This window comes from Rattus rattus, chromosome 10 (assembly GCF_011064425.1).
Source record: "Rattus rattus isolate New Zealand chromosome 10, Rrattus_CSIRO_v1, whole genome shotgun sequence".
NCBI lineage: Eukaryota > Metazoa > Chordata > Mammalia > Rodentia > Muridae > Rattus > Rattus rattus.
Genome location: NC_046163.1, coordinates 12,330,250 through 12,356,694, shown reverse-complemented (window position 1 = coordinate 12,356,694; position 26,445 = coordinate 12,330,250). Strand labels below are relative to the sequence as shown.

At 38.3% G+C, this 26,445-nt stretch overlaps 1 protein-coding gene across 5 annotated transcripts in view; it reads left to right on the top strand.

Annotated features, from left to right (window-relative positions):
* The window catches only part of Ptpn4 (protein tyrosine phosphatase non-receptor type 4), a 175,112-nt gene that overhangs the window by 53,219 nt on the left and 95,448 nt on the right, over positions 1-26,445 (top strand). For 3 of the 5 annotated variants that reach the window (XM_032915204.1, XM_032915206.1, XM_032915202.1), the window contains 6 exons: positions 11,138-11,180; positions 11,257-11,356; positions 16,568-16,612; positions 17,003-17,055; positions 17,323-17,443; positions 26,245-26,332. In XM_032915204.1, the coding sequence (XP_032771095.1) occupies positions 11,138-11,180; positions 11,257-11,356; positions 16,568-16,612; positions 17,003-17,055; positions 17,323-17,443; positions 26,245-26,332 (450 nt within the window). The remainder of the gene's footprint in view (positions 1-11,137; positions 11,181-11,256; positions 11,357-16,567; positions 16,613-17,002; positions 17,056-17,322; positions 17,444-26,244; positions 26,333-26,445) is intronic. The other 2 variants (XM_032915205.1, XM_032915203.1) reach the window with 1 other exon arrangement.

The following is a 26,445-nucleotide window of genomic DNA, read 5'->3' as shown; positions in this document are numbered from 1 at the left end:
TTTCTTTCTTTCTTTCTTTCTTTCTTTCTTTCTTTCTTTCTTTCTTTCTTTCTTTCTTTCTTTATCTTTATCTTTATTAACTTGAATATTCCTTATTTACATTTCGATTATTATTCCCCTTCCCGGTTTCCGGGCCAACATGCCCCTCCCCTTCTATTTATTGGCTTCCCCTCCGCATCCTCCCCCCATTACCACCCTCCCCCCAACAATCACATTCACTGGGGGGTCAGTCTTGGCAGGACCAAGGACTTCCCCTTCAATTGGTGCTCTTACTAGGCTATTCATTTGCTACCTATGCAGTTGGAGCCCAGGGTCAGTTCATGTATAGTCTTTGGGTAGTGGCTTAGTCTCTGGAAGCTCTGGTTGGTTGGCATTGTTGTTCATATGAGGTCTTGAGCCCCTTCAAGCTCTTCCAGACCTTTCTCTGATTCCTTCAACGAGGGTCCCGTTCTCAGTTCAGTGGTTTGCTGCTGGCATTCGCCTATGCATTTGCTGTATTCTGGGTGTGTCTCTCAGGAAAGATCTACATCCAGTTCCTGTCAGCCTGCACTTCTTTGCTTCATCTATCTTATCTAATTGGGTAGTTGTATTATGTATGGGCCACATGTGGGGCAGGCTCTGAATGGGTGTTCCTTCTGCCTCTGTTCTACACTTTGCCTCCCTATTCCCTGCCAAGGGTTTTCTTGTTCCCCTTTTAAAGAAGGAGTGCAGCATTCGCATTTTGGTCATCCTTCTTGAGTTTTATGTGTTCTGTGGATCTAGGGTAATTCAAGCATTTGGGCTAATAGCCACTTATCAATGAATGCATACCATGTGTGTTTTTCTGTGATTGGGTTACCTCACTCAGGATGATATTTTCCAGTTCCCTCCATTTGCCAATGAATTTCATGAAGTCATTGTTTTTGACAGCTGAGTAATATTCCATTGTGTAGATGTACCACATTTTCTGTATCCATTCCTCTGTTGAAGGGCATCTGGGTTCTTTCCAGTTTCTGGCTATTATAAATAAGGCTGCTATGAACATAGTGGAGCATGTGTCTTTGTTATATGTTGGGGTATCTTTTGGGTATATCCCCAAGAGAGGTATAGCTGGGTCCTCAGGTAGTTCAATGTCCAATTTTCTGAGGAACCTCCAGACTGATTTCCAGAGTGGTTGTACCAGCTTGCAATCCCACTAACAATGGAGGAGTGTTCCATTTTCTCCACATCCTCGCCAGCATTTGCTGTCACCTGAGTTTTTGATCTTAGCCATTCTCACTGGTGTGATGTGAAATCTCAGGGTTGTTTTGATTTGCATTTCCCTTATGACTAAAGATGTTGAACATTTCTTTAGGTGTTTCTCAGCCATTTGGAATTCCTCAGCTGTGAATTCTTTGTTTAGCTCTGACCCCCATTTTTTAATAGGGTTATTTGTCTCCCTGCGGTCTAACTTCTTGAGTCCTTTGTATATTTTGGATATAAGGCCTCTATCTGTTGTAGGATTGGTAAAGATCTTTTCCCAATCTGTTGGTTGCCATTTTGTCCTAACCACAGTGTCTTTTGCCTTACAGAAGCTTTGTAGTTTTATGAGATCCTTTTGCCGGAGTCCCGGTGCACCGAGGTCCCAGATGGCATTAGGTGTTTTCCTCTGGAGTCAGAAATGTGGGCAGAGTGCAGTCTCTTCTGGCTTCCCAGGCATGTGTGCCCCTCTGAAGGTTTAGCTTTCCCTCCCTCGGGATTTGGGTGCAGAGAACTGTTGACCGATTCCCTTCAGGTCTGGAGGTGTCTGGACTGTAGGGGGTCTGCTGTAAGAGTGCCCCTATCTTCTGGTTCCCAGAGGCCGTATACAATTTCCTCTTGGGTCAGGGATGTGGGCGGGGTGGGCAGTATTAGTAGTCTCTCCTACTCTGCAGTCTCAGGAGTCCCCACCTGTCGGAGCGGCGAGCTCTCTCTCCCACGGGGTTTGGGAGCAGTGAGCTGTGGGCCGGGATCAGCGAGCTATTTATTTATTTTTAAACCCAAGCAAACAATTTAAGAAAGCAAGTGACTAGACATGGTGGAACATGCCTATAATCTCATTCTCAGGGAGGTAGAGGCAGAAGGCTAGCTAGTAAGCTCCAGTCTGATTTGCAGAATGAAACTGTCTCAAACATATAAGGAAGGGAAATAGGATTACTGTTACTGGCAGTGTAACCACTCTTCCTGTGACCCATAGAAAGGCCCATCCTCAGTTTTCCTCTCAGAATTCTCAGGTACTAAAAAAAAGGAGGTGAAGCCAACTTTCCTGATGTGCTGGAGCCAACTCCGTGTCCCCAGCAGGCTGTCAAGTGGCTTATGGCCTTGTGTTCAGCACAGAGGCCACAGTGTGGGATGCATGGGATGAGGTCTGGTACTGTAAGGTGGTGAGTCCTCTGCCTTGGGCTCTGGCCTCATCCTTGGAGGAGACAAGAGTTGAGAGTAGGCTTGTCTCCACTGGTATTTCTAACCAGTCATACCTATGTGCTCTGTATTGTGCAGTCAGAATTGGGATTGAACAAGTTGGTCTGCCATTGTGATGTGAAGAAATTGGCACAAAGTGGGCTGTGAACATTTGGATGCTGGCTGTTTTCTCCTTGGTTGCTTTGCATACATCACTCTCTCCTCTGAGATTCTTGGGAGCCCCAACTGATGGCCTATGAATCAAGTCCCAGGTGGTAAAGGCTATCTCTTCATAGTCCTAGTCTCTGCCAGCTATGCCTTTGTGAGGACATACTGAGCCACATCGACTGGGAGTGTTAGTGTTCCATGTCCCTTGGGAACTATCTTTCCGTTCAGGTGTGGTGTGACCCCTGTGTCACTAGCCAGCATTCCTGTTAGGGAAGCCCTTCCAAGCACCAGCAAAGACCAAGGTTATGCCATCTTCAGAGATGGGGGTAGTCTGGATTACAGGACCAGAGAGGCTCCCAAAGGGGCCTGCTGCTGTTCAAGGTCTCCTCATGGTTGGTGAGACCCTGAGCCAGTCTTCAGCCCTATTGGTCAGAACTATGAGAGGGTCACCTGTATGTGGAGCCATCCAGTTGTGCTTATAGAAAGCCTGGGTGTCATCAGAGTAAAGGTCCAGGCTGCCAGCTGCTCAAATGCCTAGTCCTGGGAGAACTGTGCATTTGTAAAGAGTCAGATTGTAGGAAGGGTGGCAATCCTGAGAAGGCAGTAGTTTCCTCACAGCTCAATCTTGGGCAACTCACAGGACTTTGTGTTTAAATATTCAAAAAGACCTGTCTAAATTTAAGGAAGAGTTTCATGAGTTCAGTTCTTATAGTGTCCCACTATCTGTGAGTGTGTGTGTGTGTGTGTGTGTGTGTGTGTGTGTGTGTGTGTGTGTTGTACATATATGATTGTGTGGTGTGAAGGACAGAGCAAGAAGTGGGATGTCTTCATCTATCATTCTTTCCCTTGTTTTAAGATAGAACTTCTTGCTGAATAGGAGGTTTGTTGTTTTGGTGAGGTTTGCTTATCAGCGAGCTTTCAGATCTACCTGTGTCCATCCCCTATTCCTGGGGTTATAGGCAGAAACAGCCATTCCTAGTTTTTATGTGAACACTGAGGGTTCAAACTCAGGTCTTCATGCTTGGACAGTAAGCTTTCTTACCCACTGAGCCATCTCCCCAGCCCTCCTGATTGTCATAGTGAAATTATAAGGCTTTTGAGGATAATTAATATATTAAAAGAAAGGGATTCCATTCTTTAAAAAAGAAAGGAATAGGAGTAATATTTATAAAGCACCTATTGTAGATTTATTAATCAACTGTTTTGCATTTCATTCTTACTGTGAATAAAAGTATCATTAAGTTTTTAAATGGAAAATAAATGCTTACAAAAGTACAAAAATTAAATGAAAAATTGATTAGTTAAATAACCAAGAAAGGATGTCTACTCCCTTCTATCTAACAAAGCCTATGCTTTCTTTTCAGTTAAAGTTTCCGCAAGAGATACTAGGCCTAGTGATGGCTCAGCAGCTAAAGGCACTTGGCATGTAAGCCTACTGAACTGAGTTTTATTCTTGGAACCTCTGTAAAAGGTAGAAGAGAGAACTGACTCATAGCCCTGGCCCCCTGACCTCTAAATGCGTGCTGGGCTGCTTAGGCTCCCAGTACACAGTAAGAGAGGAAAAAATGATGATAAGCACACATATTTCAAGGGGAGGAACATGAAATGAGATTACCATCAATGATCAGAGGAATACAGAAAAACTCTACAAATTCCCATCTGTTTTTAGTTTTAAATCTAAAATATGTGTGTTATATGTACTATGTGTATGTGTATATAGTTTATATATATATACACACACACATATACACACACACACTACTTTTTGAAGATAGAAGTTATTCTTGCCTTTGGCAAATAGGTATTGAAATTTAATTGATTTATTAAAAATGTAAATAATATCTAAATCTTTTCTTTTTATTTTACAGAAAATACAGAACCTTACCTCACTGTCTCTTTAGCATCTTTCTTGCTTATATACAGATAAGCTTTAGGTTTTTGAAGTTTCTAACCTTCACAATTTTAGCATTTGCCATAATATATTTGGTTTGGTTGGTTGATTTGTTTTGTTCTTTTGTCTTTTGTTTTTTGTATTTGTCGTTTGAGCAGGATATCATCATGTAGACCACATTTGCTTACAACCCTCACTCTTGGCTCAGTTTCCACTGCTTGGTTACAGGTGTGCTCTACCACTGATTTAATATAATGTACAATAATAATCTATACTAGGTATATTTTGTTGAGGAAAGCAGTGAATTATATAATATTCATTATGCATAATTTTAAAAATAGTTAAGGTTCATTTATCATCATGCTATTAAGGCTTAAAGTTTAAGATTCTTGTGCATTTCCCTCTTTTGTTTCTTTACTACATTGAATTACAATGTCTGTTAGGACAAAGATTAGATTGTAGATTTCCATCAGGTTCTCCTAACAGTTTGCATTGTGGACATATTTTGTTGGTTTCTTTCCAACTTTGTAATTTTCAAACTTTAGATTAAATGAAAAATTATACAGGAGGAGATACAGTACAGGTCATATAGAAGATGGTCATTATTTTTACCAATTTGTGATTTGGCATATGTGGCTAAAATACTTGTTTTTATTTCAAATGTCAGTGTTCTCTTTTCTTTTGAAAGACGTGTTTCTTCTGACATCCTTTAGACGCTTATTTTTGATCACACATATTTCTTTGGTAACCTGCTGAGTGTCCTTAGTAGTGATGGTGGGCTCTGTCTCAACCTTTTTTGGGAGGAATGACAGAAATACTCACGAAATGGGATATTTCAGAAAGAAGCAGCAGAAATTCAAAGTTTTCAAAGTGACCATACAAGAATGCTACATTTGCGAATCTCTTGTAAATCTCTTGAAATTTCGTTTGTAATGCTGTGATGGTTAAAGATGGGCTTTAAGCAGTATGTGAGGCTATAAAGTTCCATTCAGTCTTCTCTCTGTCTGCTTACAGTGTAGCCACTGATGTAAGGTAACAAATTAAAGATGGTTGGAAGGTCGTTAGAATAATGAAATCACTTAGAAAAGTAATAATACTTGGAAGGCAAAGGCAGGAGGACCTCTGAGATTGGGACCAGCCTGTTCTACAAAGTGGGTTCCAGGACAGCCAGGACTACACAGAGAAACCCTGTCTCAAGGGAAGAAAGAGAAATAGTAATTGGGAACACAGAAAAGTGAGTGAGTGCTGGAGCTAAGTAGGAGATGAAGTCAGAGGTTGTGTCGACCTGGCTATAGACAGTTGAGATTTCAGGGAAGAGACTTAAGCCCACTCATTTCAGCAGCATTTTGTAAATTCTAGGTGGTTTTTCCACATAGTTTACTATGTGGTTGCTAAGTTATATTGATTTCCAAATTTTAAAACGTTATTCCTTTGTATAAACCCCAGGATATCCAAATTATGTCCTAATCTTCTATTTTGATAAACTTTTATTCTAGTAGCTTGTTTTTATTATTCCTAGTGTTGGCAAACAAAGAGAATCTTGAAAGAAGTAAGAGATAAATGACTTAACAGGTGCCGAGGATCTTCAGTATAATAGGTAATCTTGGTAGAAAACGTGCAAGCCAGAGGCAGTGGAATAATATAGTTAAAATACTAGAAGAAAACCACAGTAACAGACAGATTCTCTATCTAGAAAGAGTACTTCAAATGTGAGGGCATGCCAAGTATGATACCTGTAGTCTCAGCCCTTGGGAGGCTGAGCCTAGAGGATTGGGAGATAAAGCCATGCTGGCTACATAGTGAGATTTAGTCTCACAAAACAAAATAAGGTGCCAGGGTGGAGGTTAAGGCATTCTCATTTTAGGTAAATTACAGCTGAGGGAGTTCGTTACCGTTAGATTTACCTTAAATGCTTAGGGTAAATCCTTCAAGTTGAAATGGGAAGGGACTAGACAGTACATTAGGTCCATAGTATTAGTTTTCTCATGGGATTTGTTGCTTTCATATTGCTGTGACAAAATATCTGACAGAAACACTGAAGAAAACAGTTATTTCAGCTTACAATCCATAAGGAGCTAGTTCTTCATGATTGGCTGGCTCATGTTGTAGGGCAGAGCTGCTCACATCTCAGTGAGCCAGGAGCTAGATAAACATGGACACTAGTTCTTAAAGCCTAGCAACAGCATAGCAATTCCTCACAAGCTATTGAGGGTCAGACTGTGCATTGTCGTTACTCCAAAAATGGAAAGTATTTACAAAAAAAGCAAGCAAACAAAAAAAACCCAAGAAAACCACCTTACAGAGAAATTCAAATACAAAGTATTTAACAAAATAGCAACCAACATTTGAGGAAAGTCAACACCATGAACTAGATTACCTAAGTGAATAAACCATATTTTATATTGAGAAGAGCAACCTGTGAAGATGAACAAATAGTACCAATCTTGGGGTTAAAGAGATAAATTGAATTTTTACATAGGAGTTGCATATAACAGGGCTTGTTGCATTGATAGGTGCACAATCAATATTTACATAGAATACTTTCAGTGCTTGCCATACGTAATGAGGACTGGAGGTGATACTACAGAAACCCTGTGAAAAAGCTGAACACAGCAGTGCATGTTTATAATCTCAACAGCGAGGAATGAGAGACAGGAGGAGCCTGGTGACTTACTGCTTGTTTCAAAAAATAAAGTGGAGGGTCAGCAAGGTGGCTCAGTGGGAAAAGTCGCTTGCTGCCATACCTAGTGACCTGAGTTTGATTCCTGGGGCCTACAATGGTGGAAAGAGAGAACTGATTCCTACAAGTAGTCCTTTGACCTCAGTGTCAATGTAATGGCATACTTATGTGCACCCAATAAAATGTAATTTTTTTTTAAAGTAAGGTGTTAAATGATTGATAAGAACACCAGACATTGATTTCAGCCCTGCACAGGCACCCATGTACCCACACACAGACTTAAAAGAACAATTTTGGAAATTATAGTTGCCATAGTTAAACAAAATGAAACAAAAAAACCAAACTAGTACCCACTAGCTAAGATATAGTAGATGCTGTGGAAGTTAAGGCTTTCAACATAATGAAATAGTATCAAGTCTAACCTGACAATCATATAACCTTTTTCTCGTGAACTTTTTCTAGAATATGAGCATATATTGACCAGATTGGGGCAGAATTTGGTCTTTGTTCAGTTCTCCTTCAAAGTAAAATATCCTGATACAAGAAACATAAATACTTAAATAAATGTGGGGGACACAGCTTAGAAATAATAATAAGCATTGAGAAACTTAACAACATTCATAAATGACATCAGTGAGACAGAATTAGAGTCTTCATTAAAACCATGAAAGTGGAACACTGATAACATGTAATGCTGGGCTGTTAAATGTTCACAGTAACAACAATGGCTTATGCTCTAAGATCAAGAATCAACAAATGGGACCTCATAAAACTGAAAAGCTTCTGTAAGGCAAAGGACACTATCATTAGGACAAAACAGCAATCAACAGATTAGGAAAAGATCTTTACCAATCCTACATTCGAGAGGGCTAATATCCAATATATACAAAGAATTCAAGAAGCACCCAAAGAAGCGTTCAGCATCCTTAGTCAGCAGGGAAATGTAAATCAAAACAACCCTGAGATTCCACCTCTCACCAGTTAGAATGGCTAAGATCAAAAACTCAGGTGACAGTAGATGCTGGCAAGGATGTGGAGAAAGAGGAACACTCCTCCATTGTTAGTGGGATTGCAAGCTGGTACAACCACTCTGGAAATCAGTCTGGAGGTTCCTCAGAAAATTGGACATTGCACTACCTGAGGACCCAGTTATACCACTCCTGAGCCTATACTCACAAGATGCTCCAACATACAACAAGGACACTGGCTGCACTATGCTCATAGCAGCCTTATTTATAAAATCCAGAAGCTGGAAAGCATCTAGATGCCCTTAAGCAGAAGAATGGATACAGAAAATGTGGAATGTCTTCACAATGAAATACTACTCAGCTATAAAAACCAATGACTTCATGAAATTCATTGGCAAATGGATGGAACTAGAAAATATCATCCTGAGTGAGGTAACCCAATCACAAAAAAAAAAAAAAACAAAAAAAAGCAAAAAAAAACCATGGTATGCACTCATTGATAAGTAGGTATTAGCCCAAAAGCTTGAATTACCCAGATACAATCCACAGACCACATGAAGCTCAAAAAGAAGGATGACCAAAGTGGGGATGCTTCAATCTTTCTTAAAAGGGGGAATAAAAATATTCATAGGAGGAGATATGGAGACAAAGTTTGGAGCAGAGACCGAAGAAAAGGCCATCCAGAGCCTGCCCCCACCTGGGGATCCAGCCCATATATATAATATACAGCCACCAAATCTAGACAATATTGATGAAGCCAAGAAGCATGCTGACAAGAGCGCTGATATAGCTGCCTCCCCCTGAGCCTGCCAGAGTATGACAAATACAGAGGCAAATGGTGCAGCAAAACCATTGATCTGAGAACAGGGTCCCATTGAGAAAGGTTTAAAGGAGCTGAAGGTTTGCAAACCCCTACAAGAATGGTCAATGCTGAACCAACCAGAGCTCCCAGGGACTTAACCATCATCCAAAGGCTGTGGACAGACCCATGGCTCCAGCTGCATATGTTGCAGAGGATGGCCTTGTTGGTCACCAGTGGGAGGAAAAGCCCTTGGTCCTGCTAAGACTGGACCCCCCCCCCAGGGGAGGGGAATGTCAGGGCAGGAAGTGTGGTGGTTGTGGAGGGGGAACACCCTCATAGAAGAAGGGGTGGGTAGGAGGCTCATGGATGGGAAACTGGGAAAGGGAATAACATTTGATATGTAAATAAAAAAATCCAATAAAAAATGTTCACAGTAAAAAGATCATTAAATTAAAAAAATCCTTGTGAGAGACTCTTTCAAATAAGGTACATAGCTGCTGTGGAGCAATATCCAAGATTGTCCTCTTGTCTTCACATACATACATACGTCTATGCTCATGCTGATACACAGGGATACCCACGTCCATGTGAGCATGTGTGCATACTTGTATATACAATTATATACTTGTTTGTGTTGGTTAGTTTTAGTTGTTAACTTGATACAATCCATAGTCACCTGGGAAAAGTATCCTAAAGTGTTACTGTCAATTTGGCCTGTGGGCATGACTGTGAGATCATCTAGGGTATGTTAATTGATATGGGAAGAAGAGCCTAAAAGTAGGTGGCATCATTCCTTGGGTTCTGGACCCAGGAGAAAGTGAGCAAGGCACAAACATCAATGCATATTTTATTGATGTTTGTTCTTAACCTTGGATTTGATATAGATAGCTTTCTGCTTCAAAATCCTGCTGTGACTTCCCTTCTATTGTCGACCTGAATCTGTGAGCTAAAACAAACCTTTTCTCCTTTACATTGCTTTTTTTGATGTATTTTATCACAACAATTAGAAACAAAATTAAGACACAGTTACATACCACTGCTGGAGACAGAGGTGTGGTGCCACATGCTTGTATTCCTAGCACTTTTGAGGCTCTGGCAGGAGGTTTCTAAGTTCAAAGCCAACGTTAGCCCTAACTACTGACACTCTGTCTCAAAAACAGAGCCCAACATGACATTGATTTTGAACTTTTAAAAATTTGTGATCAAGATGGAATATCTCTGCTATTTATTTCCTAGTTGTGAACTTACTGTCCATTCTCTGTTTCTCTATTACTATTGTTTTTTTTCCTTGTTGTTGTATATTTTTTTGTGGGTTGATTTGCTGTTTGAATTGTTTCATCTTGGATTTTTACATTTGCTTTCTGTGGGTATGTGTGATGGTGTGCACCTGTGCTACAGCACATTCGTGGACCTCAGAGAACAACTTCTGAGAATCGAGCTCACCTTCCACCATGTGATTTTTAAGGAATTAATTTCAGGTCGTCAGACTTGACTGTCAGTGCCATTCCCAGTGAGCCATCTTGCCAGCCCCTCCCTAGGTTTTTGTTTTTTGTTTTTATTTTTATTTAATGATCTTTTTACTGTGAACATATAACAGCCTGCCACTACATGTTATCAGTGTTCCACCTTCATGGTTTTAATGAAGACTCTAAATCTTGTTTCACTGATGTCATTTATGAGTGTTGTTAAATGTCTTAATGCTTATTATTACACTATTTCTAAGCTGTGTTCCCACATTTATTTAAGTATTTGTGTTTCTTGTATCCAAATATTTTACTTTGATGGAAAACTGAAGAAGGACATCAGGCTTTGGGTAGATTATTCTCACATTTAGATAGTCATTAAATAGTTTATGACTGTGTTAGTTTGCTGTAATACAACATTCTAAGCAAAAGTATCTTGGGACAAAGGAGTTTATTTCATCTCATAGGTTACAGTCTAGCAGGGGACATCAAGACAGGAGTGTGACACAGAAACCCTGAAGAAGTTTTGCTTACTGGACTGCTCCCATATTCATTCTTGACCACCTTTCTAATACAGCCCAGCTGTACCTGCCTAGGCATTATACTGCCCTTCCACATCACTAGCAGTCAAGAAACAACATTACTTCTAATTTAATGTTTTTACATTAAACCCTTTTCAAAAATGCGGTCTTCAAGTACAACAGATTTGCAATAACTGATATGCTACTTCTTCAAGGAAAAAAGAAATTTCTCTTTTTTATTTTTCAGAGGTGGCTGGATCCAAACAAACCAATAAGGAAGCAGCTAAAGAGTGAGCATACTATTTACTTGGTGTTTTGCAAATATGCCTTATAAAGATGATGGACTAATATAATCTGATTAATTAGAGCTGTTTTTGTTAATTCTAGGAGGATCACCTTACAATTTGAACTTTAGAGTAAAATTCTTTGTAAGTGACCCCAACAAGTTACAAGAAGAATATACAAGGTTGGTTTATGGAACTATTTCTTTTGAAAACATTGTCAGAAATATAATATGAAAAATTAAAATTAACTAGGCAAAAGTAAATGACTGTGCTAAAAATGTGAACTTCCAAACCAGCATATAGAACGTGTATAAGTATCCCAGGGTAGCTGTCTCCTCCATGAGTGGGAGAACTTTTAGGAGTTGGACACCCAGAGCCATCTCATCCTTCCCTAGCAGCGCTGCTGAGATGGCACTGGATGGTACAAGGCGTGTTGCATTGTGAGAGTTTCTGGTACATATTTTTTTCATGCAAAAGCATATTCTTGTTTTTTCTTTCTTTTCACTAAGCAGAACATAAAATTTCTAAAATATCCATGTAGCCATCATGTGCAGAATGTATTTTTAAGTCCAAAGAAAATACACTGAACTTTATAAAAGATGTTGCAGGGATAAAGCACGTTTGGGCATCTGTGTGCCCAGTTTACTCCTTTACTGCACGTTCTAAGTCTTAGCTTGTCACTTCTGCCTGAGAAAGTACTCAAGAATGATCCATTTCAGCAATGTCCCTGAGAATTAGGTAAAATGTTTAGGGTAGATGTAAGAAAAGTAATGACAGTCATTACAGTAAAGCTGCAAAAGTGCAGATTACTGTAGATGGTGAAATTCAGAATTAGTAATTTAAATGAAAAGAATTAAAACACTATCCCCTTTGTACACTTCCCAGATATAAGAACATGGGTGGTAATTCAACCCAGCCACAAAACCTTCCACCTACAATCTGTCCTGCCTGCAAGATGTGCTGGGACAGGGGAAGCACAGAACTTGTGGGAGTGGCCATCCCAGGAGTGGTTCAATTTAGGGCCACACCACAAGAGGCAGCCCATGCCTGACACTGCCTAGATGGCCTATCAGAATTACTTTAGTGATGCAATGGAATGGAGCACAAGAAGAATAAAGCTATTGAGTTAGTATACACTGCTATTTCTGGACTATTTGTAGAGTTCTCAATACTAAAGAAAGCTTTTTAAAAACCAAACCAAACCAAACTGACAACAAACCAACAACAAAATCCTTTTATTCTTCTCTCATGTGTTACATCCTGACTGCAGTTTCTCCACTACTCCTAGCTTCTCTGTTCACTTATTTTCTCCTCCAAATCAATGCCTACTCTGTTTCCCTGCAGGGACCATGTTTATGGCTTCAGTTTCTGTGAGCTCCTATGAGCCTTGATAATTGATTCTGTGTGCTATGTTCTTGTGGTGTCTCCTGACTCCTACAATCCCCTTTTCTCTTTTGCAGATTTTCTCTGTCTCTACCTAGGGTCTGGCTGTGGGTCTCTGCGTCTGCTCTCATCAGTTGCTGATGACAATTGGGCTAGGCTATGAATATAGCAGAATATAACTAGGATCATGGGCTGTCCTTCTGGTTTCCGGCCAACCAGGCAATGTCAGGCATGGGCTCCCTCTTGTGGTGTGGACTTAAATTGGACCCCTCACATGTTGGTCCCTCCCACAAATTCTGTGCTACCCTTGCCCCAGCACATCTTGTAGGAAGGATAGATTGTAGGTCAAAGGTTTTGTGGCTGGGTTGATGTTAAAAAATATGGTTCTTGAAAATCTTTTCTGTTTGCTGATGCTTTTTTGATAAGGAGACCCTGGAGTATAGGTGCCATGTTTGACAGCTGGAATATTTATTTGTAACCACTAATAAATGTTTTTAATTTACTATTATAGCTCTTAGGTTTTGTTGTTGCTTTGTTCCTCCTTTACAACCATGCTTTATTTTGTCTTACAATACAGTTTACATATTAAATTTAGCAAATATGTTGATGTTAAATATTTAAAGTAATCTTTTATCATTATAAGTAATCTTAAGTATACTAAATTTTTTTCTGATTTTGCAAGAACTCCAAGGAAATTAGTCAGAATTCATGAATAATTTTAATTATAAAACACTATAAATCACTTTTCATTTTCAGCTACATATATAAGAAATTCTAAAGCATCAACAATTTAAAATTAGATTTCTAACTTTTTTTAATGTTTGTGATATTTGCTAATATAAACAATTACATGCTGTCAATTATATTGTCTTAGTTATTTCTCTTGTTGCTTTGATTCGATACTTGAATAGAAACAAGAGAAGAGGGCTCATTTTGACTTGGAGTTTAGGATTGATTACAGCCCATCATTACAGGGTAGGCATGGCAGCAGGAGCTTGAAGCAGCTTGTGTTATTACATTCATAATCAGAAAGCAAACCTCACGACCTGCTTTCACTTCTTCTAGCAAGGCTCTACCTCTTTAAGGTTCCACAACCTTCCACAAGAGCAGTACCAGCTGGATACCAAGTGTTCAAACACCTGAGTCTGTCGGGGCATTTTACATTCAAACCATAGCAGGTTCAATATTCAGATCACACAGAAAACTGGATTTCCTATTAGAACCTAAATGTGTCTCTCTGTGTTAATAACATATATTGGAAACAATGGGTATATATCACTGATAATTGAGTCAGAACCTGAAGAAAGTATAAATATGTAAGCAGCTGAGAATGAACTTGTGCTTAAGCTGTCAGTGTAAGACACCATTTTTTATTAGATATATTTTTAATTTCAAAGTTCTTTATGTTTTATAAGTATTGCTTTTGTTAAATTGTGGTACACGACTACATTTCATTTACTCATTATACTATACAAAAGTATTTCTCTACCCTGATTAATAAGTTAGAATTAGGACAGTTAAATATTCTAATGTGTCTGTTCGCCTAGATATTCTGAAGCAGTGTGACTCAAATGAGTGCAGACATGTATACATTTCTCAGGTAATTCTAGTATTATAGCAAAGGAGCCAGGACTATGAAACACTTCAGTGTGCAGCTAAAGAAGATAGCTCAGGGTTAAGAGCATATACTGTTCTTGTAGATTACCCTACTTTGGTTCCCAGTACCCATGTCAGTTACTGCCTGTAACTCCACTTCCAAGGAGATCCAGGGTACTCTCTCTTCTGACATCTGAGGGCACATGTCATGTGGTCATACCCACACACTGATATGTACACACACACAGAGTGGTTTCAGATTTTATTCTTTTTTTTTTTTTTTGGTTCTTTTTTTCGGAGCTGGGGACCGAACCCAGGGCCTTGCGCTTCCTAGGCAAGTGCTCTACTACTGAGCCAAATCCCAACCCCAGATTTTATTCTTAAGGGTTTTCTGTGTGTGCAAATCTGTTTGTCTTTAAAAGAGTGTATGGGCTTCTTGTGCTTTCTCTTTGGATTTTTGTTTGTGTTTGTGTTTGTTGTGACTGATTCTGGTTTGTGTGTTTGTGCTGATATTATTATTATCGTTATTACTACTACTACTACTACTTCTACTATTATTATTATTATTATTATTATTTAGATGCTTACTTTATAATAAGAGATAGAAAGGCTGTGTACTTGGGTGGGTGGGAAAGAGGAGGATATGGAAGGAGTTGAGGGAAGACAAACCATAATCAGAATATATATTGTACGAGAAAATCTATTTTCAAATAAAAAAAAAAAAAGAAGTACTTAAGTGAGATGATCCTGATTATTATTATCCTGATTATTATCAAGTACCTCCTTGTCTACAACTGCTACCTTTTTGGGAGTAGTTTCTCTCTCTCTCTATATATATATATCTATATCTATATATATCTATATCTATATATATAGATATATATAGATATATCTTTCTCTCTCTCTCTCTCTCTCTCTCTCTCTCTCTCTCACACACACACACACACACACACACACACACACACACACACGGATGTTTGCTCTACCTCCTTACTTCGAGATAGACACCAGTTTGAATTTGTGGGAAGAAAAATAGCAGCATCAAAAGTCTTACATCCTGATAAATGTATTTCAGTATTGGCAAGTTCTAGTACCATCAGAAGTGATTTTTTTTTTAGTGCAGAAAACATATACACTAGGGGTTGGGGATTTAGCTCAGTGGTAGAGCGCATTGCCTAGCAAGCGCAAGGCCCTGGGTTCGGTCCCCAGCTCTGGAAAAAAAAAAGAAAAAAGAAAAAAAAAACCATATACACTAGGCAAATGATCTTATTTTCCTTTTACAAATGTAGTAATTAAGGCTTACCCAAATTTTAGAATTTTGCCCCATATCATAGGCTACTTTAGGACTTAACTTTTGGTTTTTAATCTAACAATTCCCTTCTTTGGTTAAATGAATATATAAATGATTTTCAATAATTGTATTATTCTTATAGAATTTTACAATTATACCAAGTATATATTACCTTTAATTCACAACTGTAAAACTATTTTTGTACTAAAGGCTTTTTAGATTTTCTTCTTCTTCTTTTTAGTGGTTTTAGGCCTTGTGTATGCAGTGTACATGATCTGTTTGTGACTTATGCCACCAGACCCATCTTAGAGATTTGATTATGAGATCAAATAGACTTGATAGGATTGTACTGTCTGAATAGAGTAAATCATATTTATGTTGAGTTTTGACTTTTTAAAAGCTGATTGATGTCTATAAATCCTTTTTTAATATTTAATATCATGACATTTGTTTTTTTGCCAGTATTTTCAATATAGGTGATTTTTGCCCAGGTATTGCCTAGCTTACCCATATCAGGGACAGAAGGACAGTGCCTTCTTGTAGGCAACCTCAGCAGTGTGACATGCTCATTTTAAAAGAAGGTGATTGTTTAAACGCTTTAATACCAGAGCTATATTAAAAGACAGAATTCGATTAATTTTCTGATGAAAGAGCTTCTTAACTCTAGTGGAAATAGAGAGCTGTTTTTTTCACATGAAGTTTAAGAAGAAAATGATCTACACATAGGCCTGTTCTTATCCTGACTTCCTATTTCCACAGAAAGGATGGTTTTTCTTTCACTGGTGTCTAGTGTGCTCTTTTGCTCCGGTGTCATTGATGCTTAAATTGTCTATGCTTCAGTTCCTCTTGCATGGACCAGTGTTCAGACTATTGCTCCCAAATCTTCTCCCTGGCAGCAGAGAGCTTAGAAGTCTTGAGTAGTTTTATATGAAGTTCCATGTATTAATCAATTCACAAAATCCTCTATCTGACACCTTTGCTAATGCATTTGTATACTGAGTTTACATGTACTAATGTGTAGATAACAAAAGGAAATATTTAAATATTTAATTTTGTTAATGTAAGTATAAAGTATCAAAGAACTCAACTTGATGATTCTACTAAATATCTTTTTCCCTCCAAGGTATCAGTATTTTTTGCAAATTAAGCAAGACATTCTTACTGGAAGGTGAGCTATTTTTAAGAGTTTTCTTATTATAGTTTAAAAATATTTTAAATTCTGTATTAAATATCTCATGACTGATGGCTGTAAATAAATTTAAACAATGGTTTTAGCTAGTATTAGTTCCTTTTATCAGTCTTTTTGTTGGGAGGGGGATTCTTTTGTTTGTTTTTTAAGATGTTGTTTTATTATATAGCCTAGATTGGCTTCAAACTGGCAGTCATCTGGACTTCATGAATGTTGGAATCATTGACATGTGCCATAAAACCCAGCTTGATTAATTTAATTGTGGTTAAAGTGAATGCATGTAGAAACTTCCAATGTTAGTAGTAGACTACAGCACATTTTAAATTGTATTTATCCTTGAATTATGTATTTTATCTTTTGCCCTATTAGATTATCCTGTCCTTGTAACACTGCTGCTCTTTTAGCTTCATTCGCTGTTCAGTGTAAGTATCAGCCACCTTTATTCAAGTTGCACATGGGTTTGTAGTCTGTGGAATTGCAGGAGTTCTTTAGATGTGTAGGAAGTAGGAACTACTGACATAATTCAATCAATATCTAGGTGGTTATCAATTATTTTTATGTGAATTATTGCAACTTGTTTATTGTAATGCTAGAAGCACATTCATTTCATAATTATATATGAATTACTGATATTGCTGATTTTAATATAATTAAAGTATTAAAGTGCAATATTTTCTTTTTCTTATTAGCTGAACTTGGAGACTACAATCAGTCAGAAAACTTGGCAGGCTACCTCTCAGATTATTCTTTCATTCCTAATCAACCTCAAGATTTCGAGAAAGAAATTGCAAAGTTACATCAGCAGCATATGTAAGTATTTGTTTTATTTTCTGTTTATTTGTTAAGCTTTATGGACAACTATGGTGGTTTGATAGGAATGGCCCCTGTGTTTGAATGCTTGGCCCATAGGGAGTGGCACTATTAGGAGGTGTGGCCTAATTGGAGTAGGTGTGACCTTGTTGGAGGAAGGGTGTCAGCGTGGAGGTGGGCTTTGAGGTCTCCTAGCTCAAGCTATAACCAGTGTGGCACACAGTCTCCTTTCTCTGCTTGCGGATCAGAATGTGTGTGGAAATCTCGGTTCTTCCAGCACCGTGTGTGTTTGCATGCTGCCATGCTTCCTACATAATAGAAATTGTAAGCCAGCCTCCATTAAATGTTTTCCTTTATAAGAGATGCCATTAGTCGTGGTGTCTCATCACAGCAATGAAACTCTTATTTAAGACAGAACCTTTCTAGAGGAAAAGAATGTTTTACATCAGTCTTAATTTTATTGTTGTATTTGATATAGGAATTTCTATTATCATTATAAAAATACGTGGATGATTTATATTAAAGGCATTTCATTGTTTATTCCACCACATAAATGGCCTTGTGTTCATTTCTATAACAAGTATAAATTGTATGTAAACAGTTTATGTTATATGAAATATTTAATCTCAATCGGAGGTTTCTACCTGCTTAGATCATTCAGTTCCCAGATAAAAGAGATACAACTCTTATATTTATAAGCATTTTAATGTACCAGAGCTGGGTAGATATCTACTCTCTAAACTATTATGTCTGCTTTCCTGTCAGTAACCCCAAGTTATAACTTGCTCTCTTCTATCTGGGTAGATCTTAACTCTGTTTGGCCATTTCTCGTGGTCATGTTTTCATTACTCACCTAACTTGTAGCATATTCTCCTCTCTCTACGTAGCTTCTTTTCCCTCTTCCTCCTCTTGGTCTTCCTCAGACTCTTAGTCCAGGAACTGAAACCCTACCTACTTTCTCTTCTGCCCAACTATAGCATCTTTATTCAAACAATAGTTTTAAATTAAAAAGCAACGTTATATAGCATCACTTGACGTATGTGAGGATTCTCTTATCCCTTAGGCAACCAGGGCCAGTATTTAGAATTTCAATACATAGCAACAGACCAAACCTCAACAACTCCCCTTTATTATCTAAATAAAAGACTCTTTCTTTTATAATAATAAAGAATGTATAATCGGAGCAATTATGAAACAATTATGGAAATTGTTTTCAGCAACTTAAGAGAAAGTATTTTATTATCTAACCTATATTGGTGAGTTTGGAGTTTTGTATCTAAATAATTTTATTCTACTTTGCATTATTAACTTTAAAACTATCTTTTTATATCTAAAATATCTTTCTAAATGCTAAACAACTTCAGTGTAATTGTGAGACTGTAACTAGTTTTTAACCCCATCTGAGACCTGAGAAAGAGTATGCAGCTTCCACAGTTATAGAAATGACAGTGACAGTTGACTAGACAGTCCCCAAAATGGTAGAGCATCTATCTTCAGCCTTTTGGCCCAGAATATCTGATAGACTTTTTCTGAAGCAGGAATTATGAAGGACTTGCTTACCCTGTCTTGGCAGAGCTTGGCAGTTGACTTCCCTGCATTTGGTAGTTCTTTCTGGACAGCATTCTGTCTGCAGATGAACTTAGGTCATTTTCTTTCCCCAGTGGCTAACATGCCATAAGTGAAATAACTCCATATGGAGGTTTCTGAAGCTCATCTTTTCCCAAGTTGAATGGGTTACTGTCAGGAGTTGACATGTCTTAATATCAAAAAAGGTTTTAAATTAATAATATTATATTTAAATGCCATATTTATGAGCTTCTGGAGTTTTTTGAAGACCATCTATTTATAGTGTGTCTAAATAAACAAACATCTGTCTCCAGCTAGCTATTATCTGTACAACCTCGGGATGGATATTTCTGTGGTAATCTAGACTAGTATCTAACATGATCATGAGTTTGATTGACTGACTCTTAATTTGCATTACTTAATTATCCTAAACAGTTTGTAATCGCAGCTATTAAAAGGATTGGAACTAAATCTTGTATATAAATGAGTTGCATAGGCATAATACCCATATAAGAGTTGAACCATACATATATTAAATCATAACAATTAATCTTAAATTTTGTATCAGTATACAAAGATTTATACCAATGAAAACTTAAATCTGTATCAATATACAAAATTCTATACCAGTGTAACAAAGTATAACCTCAGTTTGCATCAAAATATAAAAATCTCCACCAATGTAAGATTATGGCTATAAAATGTCTTTTGCTTTAAGAGTAGATTCAATAATCTACCTCTATTTGTCAAATTTTATATATTTCTATATACCCCCTTTTCCCTCTCAATCCCCTTCCCTTACCTAAGGAAGAAAGATAGAAAAAAAAAAGGAAAGGAAAGAGAAATCTGTCCTCCTATTTAGATTCCTCCCTGTCCAAGACCATAAATTTGTAAATCATCCCCTAAAATGCTAACATATATATTACTCACGAAATGACCAATGACTGCAACTTAATGTACTGGGACAATACTCTTCTCATAATTGCTTCCTCTTGTATTGAGGTAAAGATTTCCTTTTCGGTAGTCCAAGAAAATTAGAAAAATGGTTAAGTCAAAAGAAAGCTCACTGACATTAGTTGTTGTTCAGTCTCTGTATGTTGATTAAGTGAAGTGTTTTTTGTTTTGGATATTTTATTTATTTACATTTCAGATGCTATTCCCTTTCCCTGTTTCCCCTCTGGAAACCCCCTATCCCATCTTCCCTCCCCCTCCTTCTATAAGGGTGCTTCCCCACCTATCCACCCGCTCCTGCCTCTCCACCCTGGCATATCAAACATTCCCAGGACCAAGGACTTCTCTACCCATTGATGTTCAACAAGCCCATCCTCTGCTACATATGTGACCAGAGCCATGGGTCACTCCATGTGTACTCTTTGGTTGCTGGTTTAGTCCCTGAGGGGGGTCTGGGATGTCTGGTTAGTTGATGTTGTTCTTCCTATGGGTTGTAAATCTCTTCATCTCCTTCAGTCCTTTTTCCAACTCCTCCTTTGGGGACTCTGTGCTCAGTCCAATGGTTGGCTGTGAGCATCCCCCTCTGTATTTGTCATGCTCTGGCAGAGCCTCCCAGGAGACAGCTATATCAGGTTCCTGTCAGCAAGCACTTCTTGGCATCTGCATTAGTGTCTTGGTTTAGTGGTTGTATATGGGATGGATCCCCAGGTAGGGCATTCTCTGAATGGCCTGTCCTTCAGTCTCTGCTCTACACTTTGTCTCTGTATTCCCTCCCTTGAGTACTTTGTTCCCCCTTCAAAAAAGGACTGAAGCCTCCATGCTTTGGTCTTTCTTCTTGACCTTCATGTGGTCTTTGAAGTGAAGTCTTAAATGGATCAGTCTGAAAGGCTGGATAAACGGAGGTCACCTGGGATTAGCAGTCCTTTCTGAACCTGTTCCAGAAGCAAGTCTCTGGAAACAGCATCAGTTTAAGGCAGGGTGGGTCACAGAGCTGAAATAGCAGGTCTATACATCTCACCTTGAAGGTGAATACTGTCAGGGATGCTGTGATGCTTTGTATAAATAAGCTTGGCCCAGGGAGTGGCACTGTTTGGAGGTGTGGCCTTGTGGGCAGGGGCTTTAATACCCTTGTCCTAGTTGTTTGGGAGTCAGTATTCTCTAGCAGTCTTCAGATGAAGATGTAGAACTCTTAGTTCCTCCTATACCGTGCCTGCCTGGATGCTGCCATGGTCCCTACTTGATGATAGGGACTGGACCTCAGAACCTGTAAGCCAGCCCCAATTAAATAAATGTTGTCCTTTATAAGACCTGCCTTTTTGTCCTTTATAAGACTTGCCTTGGTCATGGTGTCAGTTCATAGCAGTAAGACCCTACCTAAGACAGATGCCCTCCTGGTCTTTCATTCTACAGTAAACTTTCCAGGTATACATAGTTCTATAGAGACAATTGTATGGAACGTGCAGGGCATATAGCTCAATTGAAGATGATTTTCTGCTCCTTGTTTGAGCAGGTGGAAGATAACTGTCTTTTCTTAGAAGTTACTTTGATCATATGACCAAACGGCAATATAAATTTCCATTTTTGCCATAGGAAAGGATGGTATGTAATAATAAGTCATGACAATTCTGTAGCCAACAAGATTTATTAGCTCTGTATAGTTCAAATTCTGGTAGGAGATATTTTCCTGTCTAGTCAGTTTCAGACCTGTCCACAACTGGAGAAATCAACAAAAATATCACCTGTTTGTTTGGTCTTCTTCACTTTCTCCTCACTGCTGCCAAGATATTCAGGGGGTTTCTCTTTATCATATCTGTTCCTTATTATTTTGGAAGCAATCCAAAGCCTTTTCTTCTTTTCTGTCAACACAAGTACAGAGCCTCTCTCCCATCATAGCATGTCCTTTTTCTTCCAGTCTAAAGTATAATACTAAAATGTATAGAATGACCCAATTTGTTAGGCCCTTTTCTACCTAGGTCTGCTCCATTTTGACCTCTTTCAATGAATTACAATACCATCATAGCCATTGATAACTTCCTTCATTTGATAATTTAAAACAAAACATTTTAAAACAATTATTATTATTCATTGAGACAGGTTTTCTCTGTGTAGCCTGAGGTGACTAGAATATGCTCTATACATTAGGCTGGCCTTGAACTCACAAAGAACCTATTTGTCCCTCCTTTCATCTCCCAAATATTGAGATCAAAGTTTGGGATGGATGGATGGGTGTGTGTGTGTGTGTGTGTGTGTGTGTGTGTGTGTGTGTGTGTGTGTGCGCGCGCGTGCGCACATTTATTATTAGGTACCCATGGAAACACCAATTCCCATTTCTTCCTTCTGTGGAGATTAATATCTATGTGGATAAATATATCTATATTCTTTATATAAATTAACTCAATATCTTTTTATTCAAGTTTGTTTAAATTTCCTTTCTTTTACTGTATAAACATATTCCCAAGCAACCTTGTGTCTGCTTAGAGGTTTTGCCTTGGCTGTGTCTCATGTACTAGGGTGGGCCATAATCAGTTCTCTCATGGGATCCCACATTTAAAGAGCATGGTTGTTAATTAAAGCGTGACTTCCTATTTTAAGCTAGTTCTTAGGAGCTGCCATCAGTTTTTTCGTGGGAGCCTCATATTCCAAGGAGATGGGCTAGCTGTTCAGAGTAACATGAAACTCTACCCCATGTTAGCTTTTATGAGCATAGCTTTTGTTTTTCTGTTGGATAAAAGCAAAGCAACCCTGTCCCAACCCCAACTCTGGGTTCCCAAAGTGAACAGTAGAATGTATCTTTCTTAAGGCAAAATGCTCTTTGGCAACAGAAAGCATTATCTTTGATTTGAAATTATAAGCATATCTTATGGGAATAAATATACCCATATTTTCCTTATTTTTTATAGATTTAAAACTGTTATATGTTGATTGCTTCATTTAACATTGTCGGTCCTTTAAAAAAGTAATTTTAGGGGGCTGAAGAGATGACTCAGTACTTGTTGCTCTTACAGAGGACCCAAGTTTATTTTCCAGCACCCAGATCAGATAACTAAAACGGTGTGGAACTACAGCTTCAAGGGATCTTGATGCCCTCTTCTGGCCTCCATGGGTACCCTCACACAGGTGCACATGCCCACACATAATTACATATAGATGTAATTAAAAATAAAATGTAACTTTAATTTTAAAAAAGGAAATTTTGGAATAATGTGTTTATAATATTCAGTACAATTGGCTTGGTCATCTTAGTTTTCAGAGTTTTGAAGTATGTTAATTATGTTTAGTAATGAATGAGGGGGAGAAGAGTAACACTCTAATAAATTTCTTCTGATGTTCTTTTAAAGGCAGTTAACTTGTTCCATTCTCGGGAGTAGTCAACTTTGAGAGTATTTTTAACCTCATCTTTTGTGATAGTCCTTCAGATTTATATACTTGCATGTATGAGTGTATGAGTGTTCTGCATGTATGTATGTCTATGGACCATGTGCCTGCCTAGTACCTACTGAGGTAGAAGAGGGTGTCAGGATTGGAGTTACACTGTTGTGAGCTACCATGTAGGGAATTGAATCTGGGTCATCTTTAAGAGCAACCAGTTCTCTTAACTACTAAGCCAAGTCTCCAGCTCCATGGGACATTTTTTTCAAGAAGAAAATTGTTTTGATTTGATTTGATTTGATTTGATTTGAGACAGGGTCTCTATGCAGAACTCTATCCTGGAATATACCATGTAGTCCAGCTTCTATCTCACAGAAATCCACCTGCCTCTGTCTCCCAAGTGCTGGGATTTACGCTGTGCATCACTATGTCTGGCCTTAAGCATTGTGTTTGATGGCTCAGAGTGCAGTTTCGCTTTAACCTGTGATTCAGAATAGTGAAGATATTGTTGCATAGTGGTCAAAGTCTGAACTAGAGTTAAATGTCCTGGCTTAAAGTACTTACTATCTCAGAACCTTGGCCATAGATCTGTTTCTGTTGCTTTATTTCCTTAGATTTGAATTTGAGAGAATTAAAATATTTTGAGTTAGAAATTCTGAATCTTCTTCTTCTTCTTCTTCTTTCTGTTTTTTGTTTGTTAGTTTTGTTGTTATTGTTTTTGGAAAGGGTTTCTCTTTGTAGCTCTAGGAGTCCTAACTTACTCGGTAGACCAGGCTGGCCTTAAACTCAGAATTCTACCGGGCTCTGCCTCTCAAGCACTGGGACTAGCGTTGTGTGCTGTAACTGTGGTCTAGTGTGATGAGGATGCTGTTTTCCTATAAAAGCCATTTCTTTATAAGTAAAAACTTTTCATATAGCCTGTCCAAGTCAAAGCTTTGAAGCTAAGTTGGGGTTTTAAATTTTACCTAATGACATTCCCTTAAATAAGGAAAGGGGTTGTATTTCCAAAGCTAGTTCTGTTTGAAAAGCTGAATCATCAGATGTAAAAACGGAAACCTGGTTTAATTGGGAGGACTTTATAGTTTACACAGTTTCCTCGGTGGTCTTGAGGGTCACATTAATGTTGGTTGTGCGTTGGCAAGTTGTTGGATCCTTTCCAGTGTCGGTGATGAAAAGGCTGATATTTTCACCGGTGTAGTTCTCTGCTGTACTGCATGCGAACTCCATTAACTGTTAGGAGTATGTTTGAAATAGAGTAGACGTTTTAAAGGGGCTGTAGTTTGGGTAGTTCTGATATTTGTGTTTTAAGAATCAATAGAAATATTTTTTTAAATATAAAGCTTTATCCTCAACTTCCCTATGGAATTGTACTTCTAAGCATCTCAGATGAATGCCTGATTATTCCCCATCTGTCATTGTTACTAAGTATATTTTGAAACATAGTAAAAATTGTTGAAATGTTAAAATCAATAAATCGAAGACATTTAATGAATACATAATTGCTCTAAAAATATCTTGATACTCATGTTTGTTCATGTTATTGGCAGTGTATATATAGTATACTCCATACATTTTTACATGTAGCTATGTATATACTGTGTGGTTATGTATAAACTGTATTATGAGATATGTTTTAGAACTAGAGAAGTGTCTCTGGTTAAGAGCACTGACTGTTCTTCCAGAGGTCCTGAGGTCAATTCCCAGCAACCACATGGTAGTTCACAACCATCTGTAATAGGATACGATGCCCTCTTCTGGTGTCTCTGAAGACAGCAACAGTGTACTCACATACATTAAATAAATAAACAAATCTAAAAAAATGTTTTAAAGTTATGTCAGGAAATAAGTAGCTTTGTTAATACCTATAAGATCAGCTAGAGGTTTTTAAACTTACTGTATTCTTTTCCCTTTTCTTCATGGCTGATTTGTAGTATTCCTCCGTGATTTCTAATTGCCAGTGTCTTTTAAAATTTTTTTACATGGACTGACCCTGGGCTCCAACCTCATAGGTAGCAATGAATAGCCTAGTAAGAGCACCAATGGAAGGGGAAGTCCTGGGTCCTGCCAAGACTGAACCCCCAGTGAACGTGATTGTTGGGGGGAGGGCAGCAATGGGGGAAGGATGGGGAGGGGAACAACCCATAAAGAAGGGAGGCAGAGGGTTGGGGGATGTTGGCCCGGAAACCGGGAAAGGGAATAACAATCGAAATGTAAATAAGAAATACCCAAGTTAATAAAGATGAAAAAAAATTTTTTTTAATTAGAGTATTTCACCACTCTCCTCCTTCCCTTGTCTGTGGGTGGGACCTCATGAGTTTCCCTTTTTCCTGTTAGCAAGTCTATTGGTACCACTGTTGTTTAAGCAGCTACACTGTTGGGATATCATGAATGAAGCTTCGCTATGGTTTTTTGGAGACACACTCTCACAGAAGACTTCCTGGTTTGCTGGCTCTTGCAGTCTTTTTGCTTCCCTCTTCCTCAGTGTTCTCTGAGCCTTAGGTTCAGGAGTTGTGTTCTAGATGCATCCAGTGGTGATAGCTTCCTTCCCCCATGATTCATTGTTTTTCTGCATTATCTGCTACGGTTTTCTGAAATGATCTCATATGGTGTAAAGAGACAGCAAAAGTCCCTGTTTCATAAGGGTTAAGAGCTACAGTTACCTCTGGACACAATGAAAAATTTTAGGATGTAATGAGGAATTACACTGTTGTAGAAAAAGGATGGTAGTAGGTTCTCTACAACCGTAAGGTCCATGACTTCACTAGCCCCAGCACTCACAGTGTTCATGTATTCCCGGAAAACAATGACCTTGAAATAAGGTAGATGTTACTATATAAAACTTAGACTCTTTCTCTACATAATATTCTTGTAACTTTTCTATGGATCTAGTTTTCAACCTCATGTTTTCTTTACAGTGGCTTATCTCCTGCAGAAGCAGAATTTAATTACCTAAACACAGCACGTACCTTGGAACTCTATGGAGTTGAATTTCACTATGCAAGGGTAAGTAAGGAAAAATTACTTAGATGTTGAATTAGGCTTTTTTCCTTTTTTTTTTTTTGGTTCTTTTTTTTTCGGAGCTGGGGACCGAACCCAGGGCCTTGCGCTTCCTAGGC